General features: G+C 41.2%; 1 protein-coding gene across 3 annotated transcripts in view; it reads right to left on the bottom strand.

The window, feature by feature from the left end:
* Positions 1–16,036, bottom strand: part of chrna8 (cholinergic receptor, nicotinic, alpha 8) — a 364,842-nt gene that overhangs the window by 78,695 nt on the left and 270,111 nt on the right. For all 3 annotated transcript variants that reach the window (XM_073048652.1, XM_073048653.1, XM_073048654.1), the window contains exon 5: positions 14,568–14,647. In XM_073048652.1, coding sequence (XP_072904753.1) covers positions 14,568–14,647 — 80 coding nt within the window. The remainder of the gene's footprint in view (positions 1–14,567; positions 14,648–16,036) is intronic.

The raw sequence follows: 16,036 nt of genomic DNA, 5'->3' as shown, positions 1-16,036 counted from the left end.
GGAAAAATATTTATTATAGTGCTGGAGAAAGGAAGCATCTGACATGAAGAACAATGACTGTTTCAGTTAGAGAAAAAACTAAAAGGAAGCTGTCATCCTATAGAGAAACAGATCAGGTGAGAAATCACATCTGACCTACAAGAAGTAGAAATATTAAAGGACTTTAAATAGCCTGAAATAACGTCAAATAGCAAATGAGGGAGGGGAGTAATTTTTAAGAATTGTGAGAAAGGGATAGCATGGTATTGTAATGGTTAGCTTAATTGGTTTCCTTTGCCAGCAATCACTGTTTGGAGTTTCATTCCTACCGCTGTTTGTAAGGAGATTTACATTCTCCCCATGACCATGTGAGGTGTTCCAGTTTCCTCCCTGAATTCAAAACGTACGGTTCGGGTTAGAGAGTTATGGCCATGCTATTTTGGTGCTAGAGGCGTAGTGACAATTGCGGACTAACCCCAGCAAATCGCAAACAATGATGCAAACAACGCATTTCACTGTATGCTTTGGTGTTTCGATATACACCGTATGTGACAAATAAAGCTATCTTTCTTCATCTTTGAATGTAATGTCTATAACTGAAACAACAAACAAGAAGTTAGAGTTAAATAGTTAAATGTTATTTTCAGTGTTATGCACAATGAAGGAATTAATCTGGCACTGAGGCATGAGTACAAATGGACCAGTATCACTGGGGGAATATTTGTAAACGCTGATCCTCCAGTCAAATTTTTCAGATTAGGATGATAGTGTGGTTAACTGGATCAGCAAATTTGCAGATTTGAGGGTGTAGTGGATTGTGAGGAAGGCTTGCAGAGGGATCTGCATCAGTTGGAAAAATGGGCTGAAAAATTTCAGAAGAAATTTAATGCAGACAAGTACAAGGTTTTGCACTTCTGTAGGACCAACCAGGGTAGGTCTTACAGAGTGTACAGTAGAGCACTGAGGAGTGTGGTATAACAAAGTGATCTGGCAATACGGGTACATAGTTTATTGAAAATGTTGGCACAGGTAGAGAGGGTCATAAAAAAAGCTTTTAGCACTTTGGCCTTCATGAATCAATGTACTGAGTACAGGAGGTGGGATGTTATGTTTACTTGTATAAGATATCGGTGAGGCTTTATTTGGAGTATTGTGTGCAGTTTTGTTCATTTACCTACAGAAAAGATGTATTTGAAAGAGTATAGAGAAAATTTACAAGGATGTTGCTGAGTCTGGAGGACCTGAGTTATAAGGAGAGATTAAATAGGTTATGACTGTATTCTATAAAGCGCAGAACTATGAGAGGAGATTTGATGGATGTATACAAAATTATGAGAGGTATAGATAGAATAAATGCAAACAAGCTTTTTTTCCACTGAGGTTGGGTGAATACAACTAGAGGTCATTGCTTAAAAGAGAAAGGTGAAAAGCTTAAGGGAAACTTCTTCACTCAGAAGGTCATGAGAGTATGGAATGAGCTGCCAGCACAAGTGGTGAATGTCAGCTCAATTTCAATTGTTTAGAGAAGTTTGGATAGTAGGGATATGGAGGGCTATGGTCCTGGTGCAGGTCATTTGGAGTAGGCAGTTTTAAAGGTTTTGGCATGGACTAGATGGGCAGAAGGGCCTGTTTCTATGACTCTAAGAACTTACATAACTTGTAATTTCTTTCTAATTAATAGGAGGTGCCATATGACTGGATGATTGCAAAGATTACAACACTGGTTTATAAGAGGCTAGGGCATGAAAACTAAAATCCAGCACTGTAAATAAATAAAATTGTTAACTGGACAGGAAGCAGAGAGTTGTGAAAAATACACAAAGTGCTGGAGGAATTCAGTTGGTCAGGCAGCATCTATGGAGAGGAATAAATAGTCAATGTTTCAGGCCGAGACCCTTTATCAGGTTGGAAAGGGTGGGGGAAGAAGCTAGAATAAGAAGGTAGGGGGAGGGGAAGGAGATGCCATTTGCCATTCTGGGTATCAAAGGGACCTTCCCAGTAAGACAGCATTTCACCTGCAAGTCTGCGTGTCATTTACTGTATCCGGTTCTCTCTGTGTGGCTCCTCTTCAATGGTGAGATGTGACATAGATGAGGGACCACTTTGCTGAGTAGCTTTGTTCCACTCACCCCAACAGGAGAGATTTCCTGGTGGCCGCTCATTTTAATTCTACTTCCCATTCCCATTCCAACATGTTCATTCATGGCTTCCTCCATGATGAAAGCACTCTCAGGTTGGAGTAGCAATGCCTCATGTTCCATCTGCTAGCCTCCGACCTGATAGCACGTGAATTGATTTGTCTAATCTCTGGCAAATTTTCCTCCTCCTCTTTTTCCTCTTTTTCCATTCCAGCTCCTCTCCTACCCCTTCTTCTCTCCTTACTTGCCCATCACTTCCTGCTGATGCCCCTTCTCCTTCCCTTTCTCCCATGGTCAACTCTTGTCTCCTATCACCTACCAATTTCTCAATTTGTCTCCCCTCCTCCACCCACCCACCTACCTTCACCTATTACCTTCTGCTCCTTCCCCTCATCTGCCTTCTTCCCTCTTCCTTTGCAGTCCTAATGAAGGGTTTCAGCCCAAAATATCAGATGTTTATACCTCTCCATAAATGTGGCCAGATCTGCAGATTCCCTCCAGCATTTTGTTTGTTGTTTTGGATTTCCAGCATGTGCAGAGTTTCTTGTGTTTATGAGTTTGTTAAATGGCTGTTTTCCAAACAGTAAGAGAGTGGGCAACACACAGAAAATGCTGAAGGAACTCAGCAGGCCAGGCAGCGTCTATGGAAAAAAGTACAGTCTATGTTTCAGGCCAAAACCCTTCATTGGAACTTTTCTTGTTTGTGCATATTTCCAGCATCTGAAGATTTTCTCTTGTTTGAGAGAGTGGGCAGTAATTTTCTCCAAGGGCAATTTCTGGGACAAGCACTTTTTCAAGTGATTATGAGTATGCAGTTTCAGACTTTGAAAAATTTGCAAGCAATACCAAAGCTGAAGAATCAGTAGGAAGTAGAATGATAATGGACTGATAGGATGATACTGAGTAAGTTAGCAAAATGGAAGAATAGGCCGAAAACTTAAGCCAGTCAATTGGCATTTGGAGAAAGGGGAATATATTGGCTCAGGGCTTCCTCAGGATGGGGAGAGAGTTGAGGGTTTACAGTTTTGGAAGCAGAGCATTTTGGCATGAGGACGGTATGGGGTGGCATGGTAGCATAGTGGGTAGCACAGCACTTTATGGTACAGGCAACCCAGGTTCAATTCCTGCCGCTGTCTGTAAGTAGTTTGCTCATTCACCCCGTGACTGCATGGGATTCCTCCAGGTTCTCCCACTGTCCAAAGACATACCGGTTGGTAGGTTAATTGGTCATTATAAATTGTCCTGTAATAGGCTAGGATTAAATCAAGGGATTGCTGGGCAGCATGGCTCAAAGGGCTAGAAGGGCCTATTCCGCATTGTATCGCTACAAAAATAAATAAATAAATAAGACAAAACTGAATTATATTTAAATTATTGAAGGATTTAGTGCCACTTTACATTTTCCCTCTCCCACATTTCTTTTGGGTTCCCTTTCAGTGATGCTGAAAGCAGTTAGTTGTCTGACAGAAGATGGATGAGACTCCCCCTGATTAATTTTATTATATCTTCTCCAACACACTCACCTCACTATCTGTGTACAAATATTCCAAGCACCAAACTGATTCCAGCAGTTCTTGCCTCAGTGAGCTGAAACTTCAACCCACTGCATGGTAACACCATTGTGGAAAGTTTTATTGTGGAGATGTTTCTGAGCATGGTCCTTCAGGCAATGGACTGATGCAAAATGAATTATAAAAATGGAATACAGGTGAACTGAGTGGCAATAATGAAACCACTGTTAAGGCTTATGTCATAATGTTTAAAGATTATTAAGGGGAGACATAATTATGGGAGAGAAGTGGACACAGGTGAGAGAAATGACCTAAGTCAATTTCTAAGTCACTCTGTAAGTCAATTACACTGAGATGTGACTATTACAACTTACAGCATTAATCACGTGAAATGATCCTAAACAAATATTGCTATCAAGACATTCATTTTTTCCCCACAATTATAATGCAATTTATGACAAATGATACTCTAGGCATGATTAGTTTCTTATGGTAATTACAATTATAAGTGGACTACATTGCAGTGCTTGTTTCAAAGCTGTTGCAATAACTACTTAATGCTGCTAATCTGTCAATCAGAGAATGAGGAATAAAGGGCAGTTCATCTTGTAAAGGAAACTAATGTAACAAGATCCAGTTTCTTATAAGAGAGTAAATAAATTTAGAATGACACTTTCCATGCTTCACTAAATAGGACTAAACATTTGCCAGTCTGGTTGGGAGTCAGGTTATAAGCATGCGGTTTGATAGGCATTAAGTCTGCTGGCTATTTTGGAGAAATTCTCCTATTCTTGCTGATTTCTTCACTACTACATGACTTTCTTTTATCAGAGTGTTGTTCATTTCATAAACACCAATAAATTCCTTTATATGTTGTTCAGAATTAATCTATGAAAAGTATGATCAGTGAAGTAATAATATTGAGGATTAAAATGTACTGGAGGGAAAAGAATGGACCATTTGCTATTAAAACCAGACCATATTCATAAGTGGTAGCATATTGAAATTTTATGAACTGGATATAATAAGGGTGCATGCAGGTGTTTGAGAGCACATTAGCTTTTTAAATTGTTTTGTAAAACTGTCTGCTATTGATCCCTTAAATTATTTTATGGTGATTACATAACAAATACCTTTAATATAGCAAATTGGATTAGGGAGTGATGACATTGAGTTAAACTATTGTCAAGCAATTTGTATCATGCTATATCATTTTACGCCCAAGTTATTTAAAAGGAGACTGAAATGCTGTTCTAGTGCAATAGCTAATCTCTTATAAGCATCATCGCACCAACAAAAATCATACCATTGATAAAGAATGCTTGACGTAATGGAATATCCCATTTAACATGAGCATTATCAAACATAAAGAATTTCAGGATATATATTGTATACATTTCTCTGACATGAAATGTACCTATTGAAACCTATTGAAAATTAGTCTGTGACATAGGGAGACATATCAAGGCAGATGACCAAAGAACTGATCATGAAGAAAGAGTTTTTGGCAGCTTCTTAAATCAAGAGAGAGGTGGAGGCAGAAAGATTATGGGAGAACATTTCAGAATTTAAAGGCAAGGCAATAAAATCCGTGAGTGCCAATGGTGTGATGATTAAAATCAGGAGAAATCAAGAATCAGAATTGGAGATATAAAGTGATCCAAAATTTTGAATTAGATGTGTGGAAGATTTGGTAAGGTGGAACTGACAGTGGTGTTAGGGTGACTATTTAGAACAAGGATGAAGATTTTCAAATTAATGTACTGTGAGAGCTGTGTGAGGTAAGAAGCACAAGCAAAATGAGTGGTTGCAATCGGCAAGATAAAATAAAATCAAAAACTTAGCTATTTATACATCCACATAAGACTGTTGCTATATTGCCTATTGATTATATATCAAAGTAATCTATTTCCTGTAAACTACTTTCGAACTTTTAGATGTACCTGATAACTTGCTACATCAATGAAAGGTTTTCTGTAAAAAAAAACTAGCCACTTATATTTATTAGGTACCAGAATATTTAGCACTTGCTTAAACTGAATATTGAAAGTATGTTTTAAATTAGGCCAACAAGGCAATACACAAGTGTTTCATGAACCATATCATGGAGTGATTGACAGAAGACACCAGATCTTTTGTTAGGGAGTGAGACAGGGAAGGTGACAGAAGTTTCTTGTAGGTGAATACCTTGATCATAATGCCATTAGTTTCAAGATAATTAAGAAGAAGGAAAGGTCTGGACTTGGGGTTGAAATTCTAAATGCTAGAAAGGCCAATATAGATGGTATCAGAAAAAGATTTAGCAAGCGTGGATTGGGATAGGTTGTTTGCTGCAAAGATGTACTTGGTAAGTGGGAGGCCTTCGAAAGTGAAATTTTGAGAGTGCAGCATTTGAATGTTCCTGTCAGAGTAAAAGGCCAGGATATCAAGGAACCTTGGTTTTCAAGAGATATTGAGGCTCTGAATAAGAAAAAGGGGTTTCACAGTAGGCCTAGGTAGGAGGGAGCAAATGAGGTACTTGACAGGTTTGAGAAATGTAAGACAGCACTTAAGAAGAAAATAGGGAGGGCTAAAAGAAGACATGAGGTTGCTCTGGCAGAAAAGGTGAAAGAGAATCAAGGGCTTTTACAGATATTTTAAGAGCAAAAGGATAACAAGGAACAAAATGGGTCCTCTGGAAATCAGAGTGGTTATCTATGTCTGGACCTGAAAGAGATGGTGAAGTTCTGAAATGTTCTTTTTACATCAATATTTACTCGGGAGATGGACACGGAATCTACAGAAGTGATACAAAACAGTAGTGATGTCATGACCATAGACAGATTACAGAAGAGGAGATGTTTGCAGTCTTGAGACAAATTAGTGTGGATAAATCCCCAGGACTTGATAAGGTGCTTCCTCAGATCCTGTGGGAGGCTAATGCAGATACTTCAGGGTCTCCAGTAGAGATGTTTAAAAAGCAATGGGTGAGGTGCGGGAGGATTGGAGGATAGCTAATGTTGTTCACTTGTAAAGAAAGCTTAAAAGAATAAGCCAGGAAATCATAGGTCAGTGACCCTGACATCAGTAGTGGGTAAATTATTGGAGTATTCTAAGGGACCAGATATTTAAGTATTTGGATAGACAGATACTGGTTCGGGACAATTAACATGGCTTTGTATGCAGTAGGCCATGACTAACCAATCTTTTAGAGTTTTTTGAGAAAGTTACCAGGAAAGTTGATGAAGGCCAGGAAGTGAATGTTGTCAACATAGACTTTAACAAGGCCCTGCATGGGAGGTTGGCCAAAAAGGTTCAGTCACTTGGCATTCAAGATGGATTAAACATTGGCTTGGCAGGAAAAGACAGAGAGTGATAGTAGATAGTTGTCTCTCTGACTGGAGGCCTGTGACTAGTGGTGTGCTGCAGGAATCAGTAATCAGACCATTGTTATTTGTCATCTACATCAGTGATCTGCATGATAATGTAGTTAACTGGATTAGCAAATGTACAGATGACACCACGATTGGGGGTGTGGTGGACAATGAGAAAGACTCTCAAAACTTGGAGTGTGATCTGGAAAACCGGGCTGAAGAATGGCAGATGGAATTAATGGAGACAAGTGTGAGTTGTTGCACATGGGGAGGACAAACCAGGGTAGGATTTATACAGTGAGCGGTCGGGTCCTGAGGAGAGTAGAACAGAGAAATCAGAGAATACAGACACATACTGTGGCATTGCACGTAGATAGGCTTGTAAAGAAAGCATTTGACCCATAGGACTTGATGTATCAAAGTAATGGATACAGGAATTTGGATGTTATGTTGAAGTTCTATAAGACATTGGTGAGGCCTAATTTGGAGTACTGTGTGCAGTTCTGGTTACCTATCCATTGGAAAAATGTAAATGAGATTGAAAGAGTGCAGAGAAAATGTGAAAGGATATTGCCCAGCCTTGAGGACCTGGGTTATAGGGAGAGGAATAGTCTAGGGCTTTATTCCCTGGAGCAAAGAAAAATAAGTTGAGAGGTATAGATAGGGTAAATGCAGGCAGGATATTTCCACTGAGGTCATGTGCTAAGGCTAAAAGGTGAAGTGTTTAAGGGGAACATGAGGGGGACCTTCTTCACTCAGAATGTGGCAAGAGTGTGGAACGAGCTGCCGACAGCTGTGGTTAAAGCAGGTTTGATTTGAACATTGAAGATCAATTTGGATAGGTACATGGATGGGGGGTGGGACTAAGGGCTATGGTCTGAGTGCAGGTCAATGGGTCTAGGCAGATTAATAGTTCAGCACAGACTCGATGAGCTGAACGGTGTGTTACTGTGCTACAGTCTATGACTCTAAGTAGTACCATAGATTATTGCAATATCTAATTTCTGCCATCTTCTTGTTTTATTCTCTCTCCTGCTCTCACACTCTCTCACTGACATTCATTTTATTTTCACTTTCTTTTGTCTCTATTCTCTCGTTTTCTCCTTGCTCTCTCACTTTTATGCATGAAAATGGTCATAAAAGAGAATAGATGCATAATGCTGAAGATATCAGTATGTAACAAATGAGGACAATACTGGGGGAAAGATGGATTAAGGGAAAGGAGAAAATAAATTTAAAGGATTTAAAAGAAGTCGGTGACATTACACAACTTGACAATTTTATTATTATGCACATTAAATAACACATTCTGACAGCATTCCAACAAGATAAGCACACTTGATTAATTTTGTAGTCACTATTAGACGTTGTATTGCTGAAAACAACCTTAATTTTCTAAAGAAAAATATTGGCATTAAAAATATTTGTACAACTTGTACAAATGGTTTTTCACTGCGGACATTTGAATGAAATTTGCAATGGAATGATTGACCACTGTTTTATGGTGATACATATTTTGCAGAAATGCTAGTCTTATTACTAGAGGCTCTCATATTAATTTAACGAGCATTTATTCAAAACTTTAAAACTGATCTTCTGGAGATGTTACTCATTCTGTTTGTGCTGAGATATTTTTAGGAAACGGAGAATATAGAGCACTACGGGGTATGTGAGAATACACATCTCTTGAAGAAGGAACAGCTACTGTTTTTTTAGGAGAGCCTCAGATTGAAGGTGCTGGAATATCAGATATTGAAGATGCTGTAATTTTGAAATTAAAAAAGAACTGAGATGCTGGAAGCCATGCAACATCTGTACGATAGGAACAGCATTAATATTCCAGGTCAATGACCTTTCATCACAATGAATATGTAATGTATGGATGGGTATGAGTCATGTGCAGGCAGAAAGGATTAGTGTAATTAGGCATCTTTGCTTAATTAGATTAGCACAACATGGTGAGCCAAAGGGCCTCTTCCTCTGCTCTACTGTTCTGTATGTTAAAAATGTTAGACTTCCACTAATCAGAATTATGCTATGTTTAAGGATATTGGATTAAGGCGGTTTTTAATTAATTCATCACCTATTCACGGAAGAGTCTACAGAAAGTGGTTACAAAAGGAACCATTCTTTTCTGCGAGACTACATGTTCGCAAAATCTACACTGGCTCAGTGCTCAGGACAGGCACAAGAAGTCACTTGGATAATTTCCCTGGTACCCTTGAAGCATTATCCCCAATAACAAGTCATAAATCCATGAAAGAATGGATGAAACTTAAAAGTACAGAAAGAAATGTATAGTCATGTCAAACTGATATATTAACAAGAAAGGCATAGATACGTTCAACCCATGTATTGGGCTTGGTGGTTATTTAATTTGTATTGTTCACTGTCCCTGATACTTTCCTTGGCACTTTAGTTGTAACAGAGGTGTTTGCCAGGCTGGGTCCAAATGGAGATGTTATGATGAAATTCCGTATCTTTAACCCATGGGCTCCCAAGAGAGATGTACACCAGGTAGACTCAAGGTAGAGGAGAACAGAAATGAGGATTGGAGTTGAAGGACTAATCTTTACTTGAGGATTGATTTGTAGAGAACATAGGCTAGAACTCGTGAATCACTACACACAGGGGGAGGAAAACTCAAGACGGAGAAAAGACAAAAAACAAAACAGAGGAAACAAAACAAGACACAGGTGCACTGATAACTAAAATGAGACACAGTGAAAATAATCAACTAATAATCAAAGGGGAAGGAGTGTCAATGCCTGGTGGACTCTGGTGCCTCCTGGTATTCTGACTGAAGCATAACAGGACCCCGCTCCCTGACCATGGAGGGCAGCTGACTGTCCATGGTAATCCAGGTGACGACATTGGAAGTCTTTGATCAGGTCTGGGTCCAGGAAGGTGGAAACCACAACCTTTCCTCTGGGCCGTTACCTTCCCAACCCAACAAGTACTGGAGCTGGCCAAGAACAAGACTGATGGAAAGTGTACGCCAGCTGACTATCGATGATGTGAGAAGCCAGGGCAATGGGGTCTCTGCACTGGCACCATCATACTGCACAGAAGGGGTTTTAGACAGGGGTCATGGAAGGTGAGGCTGATACGCATGTCGTGTGGCAACTGGAGACATTAAGTGTCTGGGTTGATCTGACAGAAAACCTTGAATGGTTCGATGTAGTGTAGTGTCACTTTCTGAGACTCAACCCACAGAGGAAGGTCTTTGGTGGAGAGCCAGACCCTTTGACCAGGAGAAACAAAGGCTCGAGCCACTTTGATGGTTGGGCTGCTCTTGTTGTTACAGAGAGGCCTTCAAAAGGGCTCTTGGAAATTTCTTCCACTTCTGCTGGCAACAACGTAGCAGCTGTTCAGTAGGTGTGACTCCCACCTAGGGCTCCTACTTGGGAAACAGAGGAGGTGGCTAACGAAAATATCACTCAATTATGAGGCATATCCATAGAAGACTGGTGCAGAGTGTTATGAGCAATCTGCCCAGAGCAGATGGTCACTCCAAGTGGATAGGTTGCCCTACATAAGGCACCTCATGGTCTTCTCCTGCTTGGTCCTCCCAATCTGACCATTGGAATGGAGGTGAAGTCTCAGTGAGAGGTTGCCCATAGCTCCAATAAGCTGACAGAAAGCATTCCAGAACTGGGAGGTACACTGAGGTTCTCTGTCAGAAACAACATCCTGGGGAAAGCCATGCACCCTAAACACATTTTGCAGCAGGTTCATCCATTTCTTGAGCTGAGGGAAGCTTGGACAGGGGCACAAAGTGACAGGCCTCGGAGAATGGGGACACCACCTCCATAATCACGGTGTTGCCTCATAATCATAGCAGACCAGTGATAAAGTCTGGGACCAGGGACGGGAAGGAATGGGCAATGGTTGTAGCACCCATTGTAGATGTGATCTGAGTTCCTTGTTCTGCGTGCAGATGCAACAGGTTGCCGCTTATTGAATTGAATTGAATTTCGGTTTATTGTCATTTAGAAACCACAACTGCAATGCAGTTAAAAAATGAAACAACGTTACTCCAGAATGATATCACAAAAGCACAAGACAAAACAGACCACACCAGAAAATCCACATAACATTTGACAATCACCAAATCCAGAGTCCGGAGAGGCTGCTGCGTATTAATATCGCACTACCATCTTAGCACATTCCCCGGAAAGGAGCTCCAAATCCACCAGACAAAACAAGACTACCCAGACACACCAAGTCAGGAGACCAACTCTACCACCCAACAAACCAAAAACTAAGGCTACAAGACCTACACAAAACCACATAGTTACAACAGTGCAAACAATACCATAATTGATAAAAAAAACAGACCATAGGCACAGTAAAAATAGTCCAAAGATGATTAAACATCTCCATCCATGCCCAACCTCCTGCTGCTATGCTCTCCTAATGATGATCTCAACCTCCCATCAGTTTGGTACCAATAGCTGGACCTCGGGAGGATGGGATCTGGTACAGTGACCAGGTCTGGTTGTTCAAACTGCCTGGGAAGGACATCTGGAGGACGCATCAAATGTGTTGGACGTGTTTGTGGTAGGTCTTGGAGAAGTTGAGTTTATCATCCAGGTAGACAAAGACAAAGTAATTTACTGTCTCTTGGAGAATGTCATCAGTAATGATCTGGAAGACTGTGTGGTGTTAACTGACCGAATGGCATCACAAAATATTCATAGTGGCCAGTGGAGATGTTAAAAATGGTCTTCCGTTCATCACCCTCCTGAAGGCAAACCGGGTTGTATGCCTTTTGGAGGTTCAGTTTAGTAAAAATAGGTGCTCCATACAACAACTTGAAAGCTGTATTACCAGTGGTAAAGGTTCTTCACTGTAATCTTATTGAGGGCACGATAATCTAAACATGGTTGGAGTCAACTATCCTTTTTCACTACAAAGAAGAAGCCTCCACCAGCAGATGATACGGAGAGGTGGACAAACCTGTTTGCTAGGTACTCCTCCATTGCCGTGCTTTCTGGAGCTGAGAGAGAGTAGAGCTGTCCTCAGAGTGGACAGATTCCAAGCAGCAATTTAATTGCACAGTCATAGTTTCAATAAGGCCTGATTGTTGCAGCTCTGTTCTTATGAAAAACCTCTAGAAAGTCTGCATACTCAGGAGAAACTTTGGACAGTCCAGGAGAGGCAACAGCCAGCTCAGGATCTGGAAGATTATTTGTGGAGTGCATGGGTGGACCCATCAATTTGTAGACTGTGGAGGGCCAACCAAGGGAGTTGTAAGATCAACGGGTACTCAGGAGAATGAATAAGTTGAAAACAGATCATCCCAGTATGCTGTCCTATAGGCAGACTGATGGGAGCAGTAAGATCTTCCATCCAGAGCTGCGGCTGTGACCAGTTGGTTGTAATGAGTCGGGGGAACTCAGAGAAGTTTTGCTAATCCGAGGTCCATGAAATTGCCTGCTGTATCAGAATCCACAACTTCTCCAAAGGGAATGTTGTTGTTCTCCCCAGGAGATTGAGGTAGACAGCACAATCTTGGATGTAGCAGATCTGGGAGGAAAGGTGGAACTCGCTACAGACCTCCCTTCCCTGGACTGGTCTGGATGTTTTCCTGACAACTCAGGTCTGGCAGCGCGGAAATGGCTCGGCTCACCACAGTCGGGGTCATTCCCTGTACCTTCCGGTTCTGCTTGGCTGGAGAAAGTTGGGTTCTGTGCAGGTTCATCCACTCCTCTAGAAGAAGTTGAGTGGAGCAGGGGGAATGTGCATGACTGCACCGAAGATGACTCAGAGACTGGAAACCCTAGAAGACTCACTGCAGCACTCTCTTCTCCTTTCCTTGAGATGATTGTCAAACATATGGTGGTGTTACTGAGAGTTCGAGATCTTCAACTGGGTTCTTTGGCTGCCAATTCTTCTTCAATTTCACTTGATAGTCCACAGTGGAACATGGCCATATGGACTTCAGTGTTTCAACCACTCTGTCCTGCCAGGGTGCGGAACTTGATTGTGTAGGTCAGCTATGCTACAGGTACCCTGATGAAGATGGAAGAGTCAGTTAGCTGCTTCTTGTCCGCTTATTTGAAGGATGAACACCATCTTCATTTCCAGGGTGATGGCAGATACATTTGCACAACGCACAGAATTGGTGGGTTGCAGCTCAAAAGCCAGAGAACACTGGCTATGAAATCCTCTACAGGTTCCTAGGTTGTCATCAAAACAATTGGCTCCAGCAGCTTGAACATCTCGGGAACTAGAGAAGGAGCAGGGGTTTAGCTAGGTGATTTAGTGAGTGTCTGTAGGGCGGTCAGTATGCACACGCTCTGACTTCCTGGCTGGCCAACACTGGTTGGAGATGTTCTTACTCTGCTGTGTCCATGTTGTGGCAAAGGCTTGCTGTAATGGAGGTTGTTGCCGTGTTGGATTGAACCAGCAACGTTATAGCAAAGTTCTGCATCTTTAACCCGTAGACTACCAGGAGAGACATAGATCAGGAGGACTCAAGGTCGGGGAGATCAGAGATGAAGATGGAGTTGAATGAAGAATCTTTGCTTGAGGATTAGTTTGGAGAAAATACAGGTTAGGATTCGAGAATCACTGCACACAGGGAGGTGAACTCAATACTAGGCTAGGACAGAAAAAGCAAAGGAAACTTAAATAGAGAAACAAAGCAAGACATAAGTGCACTGATAACTAAAACAAGACAGTGAAAATAACCAACTAATAATGAGGAGGATGAAACACAGGGAGGATGCGATGTATATATGAGGGGGATAGACAGAGTTGACGTGGATAGGCTTTTTCTGTTGAGAGTAGGGGAGTTTCAAACAAGAGGACATGAGTTGAGAATTAGGGGGCAAAAGTTGAGGGGTAACATGAGGGGGAACTTCTTTTATCAGAGAGTGGTAGCTGTGTGGAACGAACTTCCAGTAGAAGAGGTAGAGGCAGGTTCCAAATTGTCATTTAAAAAAAAATTGGATAGGTATATAACAAGAAAGGAATGGAGGGTTATGGGCTGTGTGCAGGTCAGTGGGACTAGGTGAGAGTAAGCGTTCGGCATGGACTAGAAGGGCTGAGATGGCCTGTTTCCATGCTGTAATTGTTATATGGTTATTTATACAAGGTATACCAGGAGGACACTGACAGAGGATTGGAGATTTCCAGAACAGACTGGTGAATAGATGGAGGAAGGAATAAAGCTAAAAAGCATACTTGAGTTATAATTACCAAAGAACTTTGGGGATATCACCCATATACTACAACAAAATAATACCTTAGCAATTTAGAGAGAGTGGATGTGGCCTTAGTTTAATCATCTTGTCAGACTGTACCAAGAATAAACAGCACTTCTTCAGTTTTGCCATGAATTAAAATCTAAGGCAGTGGCAGTAAGGCAGTGGCAGTGAGGCAGTGGTAAAAATACTAACAGCTCAGCTATGTTTGGTGGTAACAGCATAGGGACAAAGCTCTTTTATTGCATAAAGGAATCAACACATGATAATAATTTGGGCAGTAAAAATATGCAGAAATGATCACTGTTCTGTAAGTACCACATTATTCTGACGTGATATTGAATGATTTTGTGATCAATTAACAGCACTCACCTGGTGGGATGTACTGACTATAGCCATTCGATCTTACAAGAACATTGGTGTGAAATGTTGCATCAAACCTTTCATCAGCACTGCAAACAAAAATGAAGAGAAACTTTCTAAAATATCAGAAACATAAGAATATTATATGCTCAAATTGAGAGGTAATAAGTTTAAGACAATCACTCAAAAATCTAATAAAGAGTTCATGAAAAACATCTTTTCACATAGAAATTATATTCTCTTGCTTGCAAATAAGCAATTTCCGAAAGAAGCAAGTGGGGGAGGGCAAAACACTGAATATAGCCTGGACCAAGTGATAGAGCCCCCTAACCTAATCCAGTTGAGTTATCCATTTCCTGAACTGACTGCAGGATATCCTTGCCCTCCAAATCCAGCTCTAAAGAAACGTCAACCTGCATGTAATATTAAGTCCTACACATTGTGTTTGAGTCCACTATCATCTCATTTTTCAGCTTCATTCAAGTCTGATTTGGGCAAAAGCAATCCCTGTAGTTTGTTGACAATCTTATTAACCTTATCCTCATTGCCACATTAGCTATCCCAACCATGTCTTATGAAAGGCAAATACACACATGTTTCTAAGTAACATGGCAGAGACAGGGTCTTAGTAAAGACTGAAATGAATGAGAGTAATACTGCTTAGACACAAGATATAAATTAACATGAACCTTACACTGGGGGAATATTGCACACATTTCTCAGTCACCTGCCACTAAGTGCCACCTTTTCTTAAGGAAGCCTGTAGAATGAGAATGAATGAGGAAGTTGACTCCTGCCTCAGTACTGAGACCTTGCAAGAATGAATCCTTACTGAAGTGTTTTGAAAGCCGCTTATGTTAAGCCTTTGTTAGGAGTAGGCCCGTGGTGAGAATAGGAGTATCAAGCTTTGGCTCCAAGGAGGCTTTGGTTCGAAAGAGCATTGGCTCTGGGTAAGCTTCTGTTAAGGTTCCTTTTTTCCCCTCTTACTGTACCTAGTGTAGTAAATGGCTATTGTGTGTGGGGACTCAATGGTCAGGGGAACAGACAGGAGATTCTGTGGATGTGAATGGGACAGCCGAGCAGTATGTTGCCTCCTAGGTGCCAGGGTGAGAGACATCTCGGATCACATCCACAGCATTTTGGAGGGGGTGGGGAGCAGCCAGATGTCTTGGTACATATTGGTACCAATAACAAAGGAAAGAGGTCCAGAAGAGAGAATTTAGAGAGCTAGGCAAAAAGCTGAGAGGCAGGACCTCCAGAATAGTAATTTCTGGATTTCTACCTGTACGCACGCCAGTGAAGGTAGAAACAGGATGATTTGGCAGATAAATATATGGCAGAGAAGCTGGTGCAGGGGGAAGAGCTGCAGGTTCTTGGATTTTTGGGATCTCTTCTGGGGGATGGTCCTTGATTTTATATTAGCCAGGGGGGGGGGGGGAAAGGAATTTCATGATTACAACTCCAAAAGGGGGTTGGTA

The sequence above is a fragment of the Hemitrygon akajei genome, chromosome 6 (genome assembly GCF_048418815.1).
Source record: "Hemitrygon akajei chromosome 6, sHemAka1.3, whole genome shotgun sequence".
NCBI lineage: Eukaryota > Metazoa > Chordata > Chondrichthyes > Myliobatiformes > Dasyatidae > Hemitrygon > Hemitrygon akajei.
This window is presented reverse-complemented; position numbering and strand designations above follow the sequence as displayed.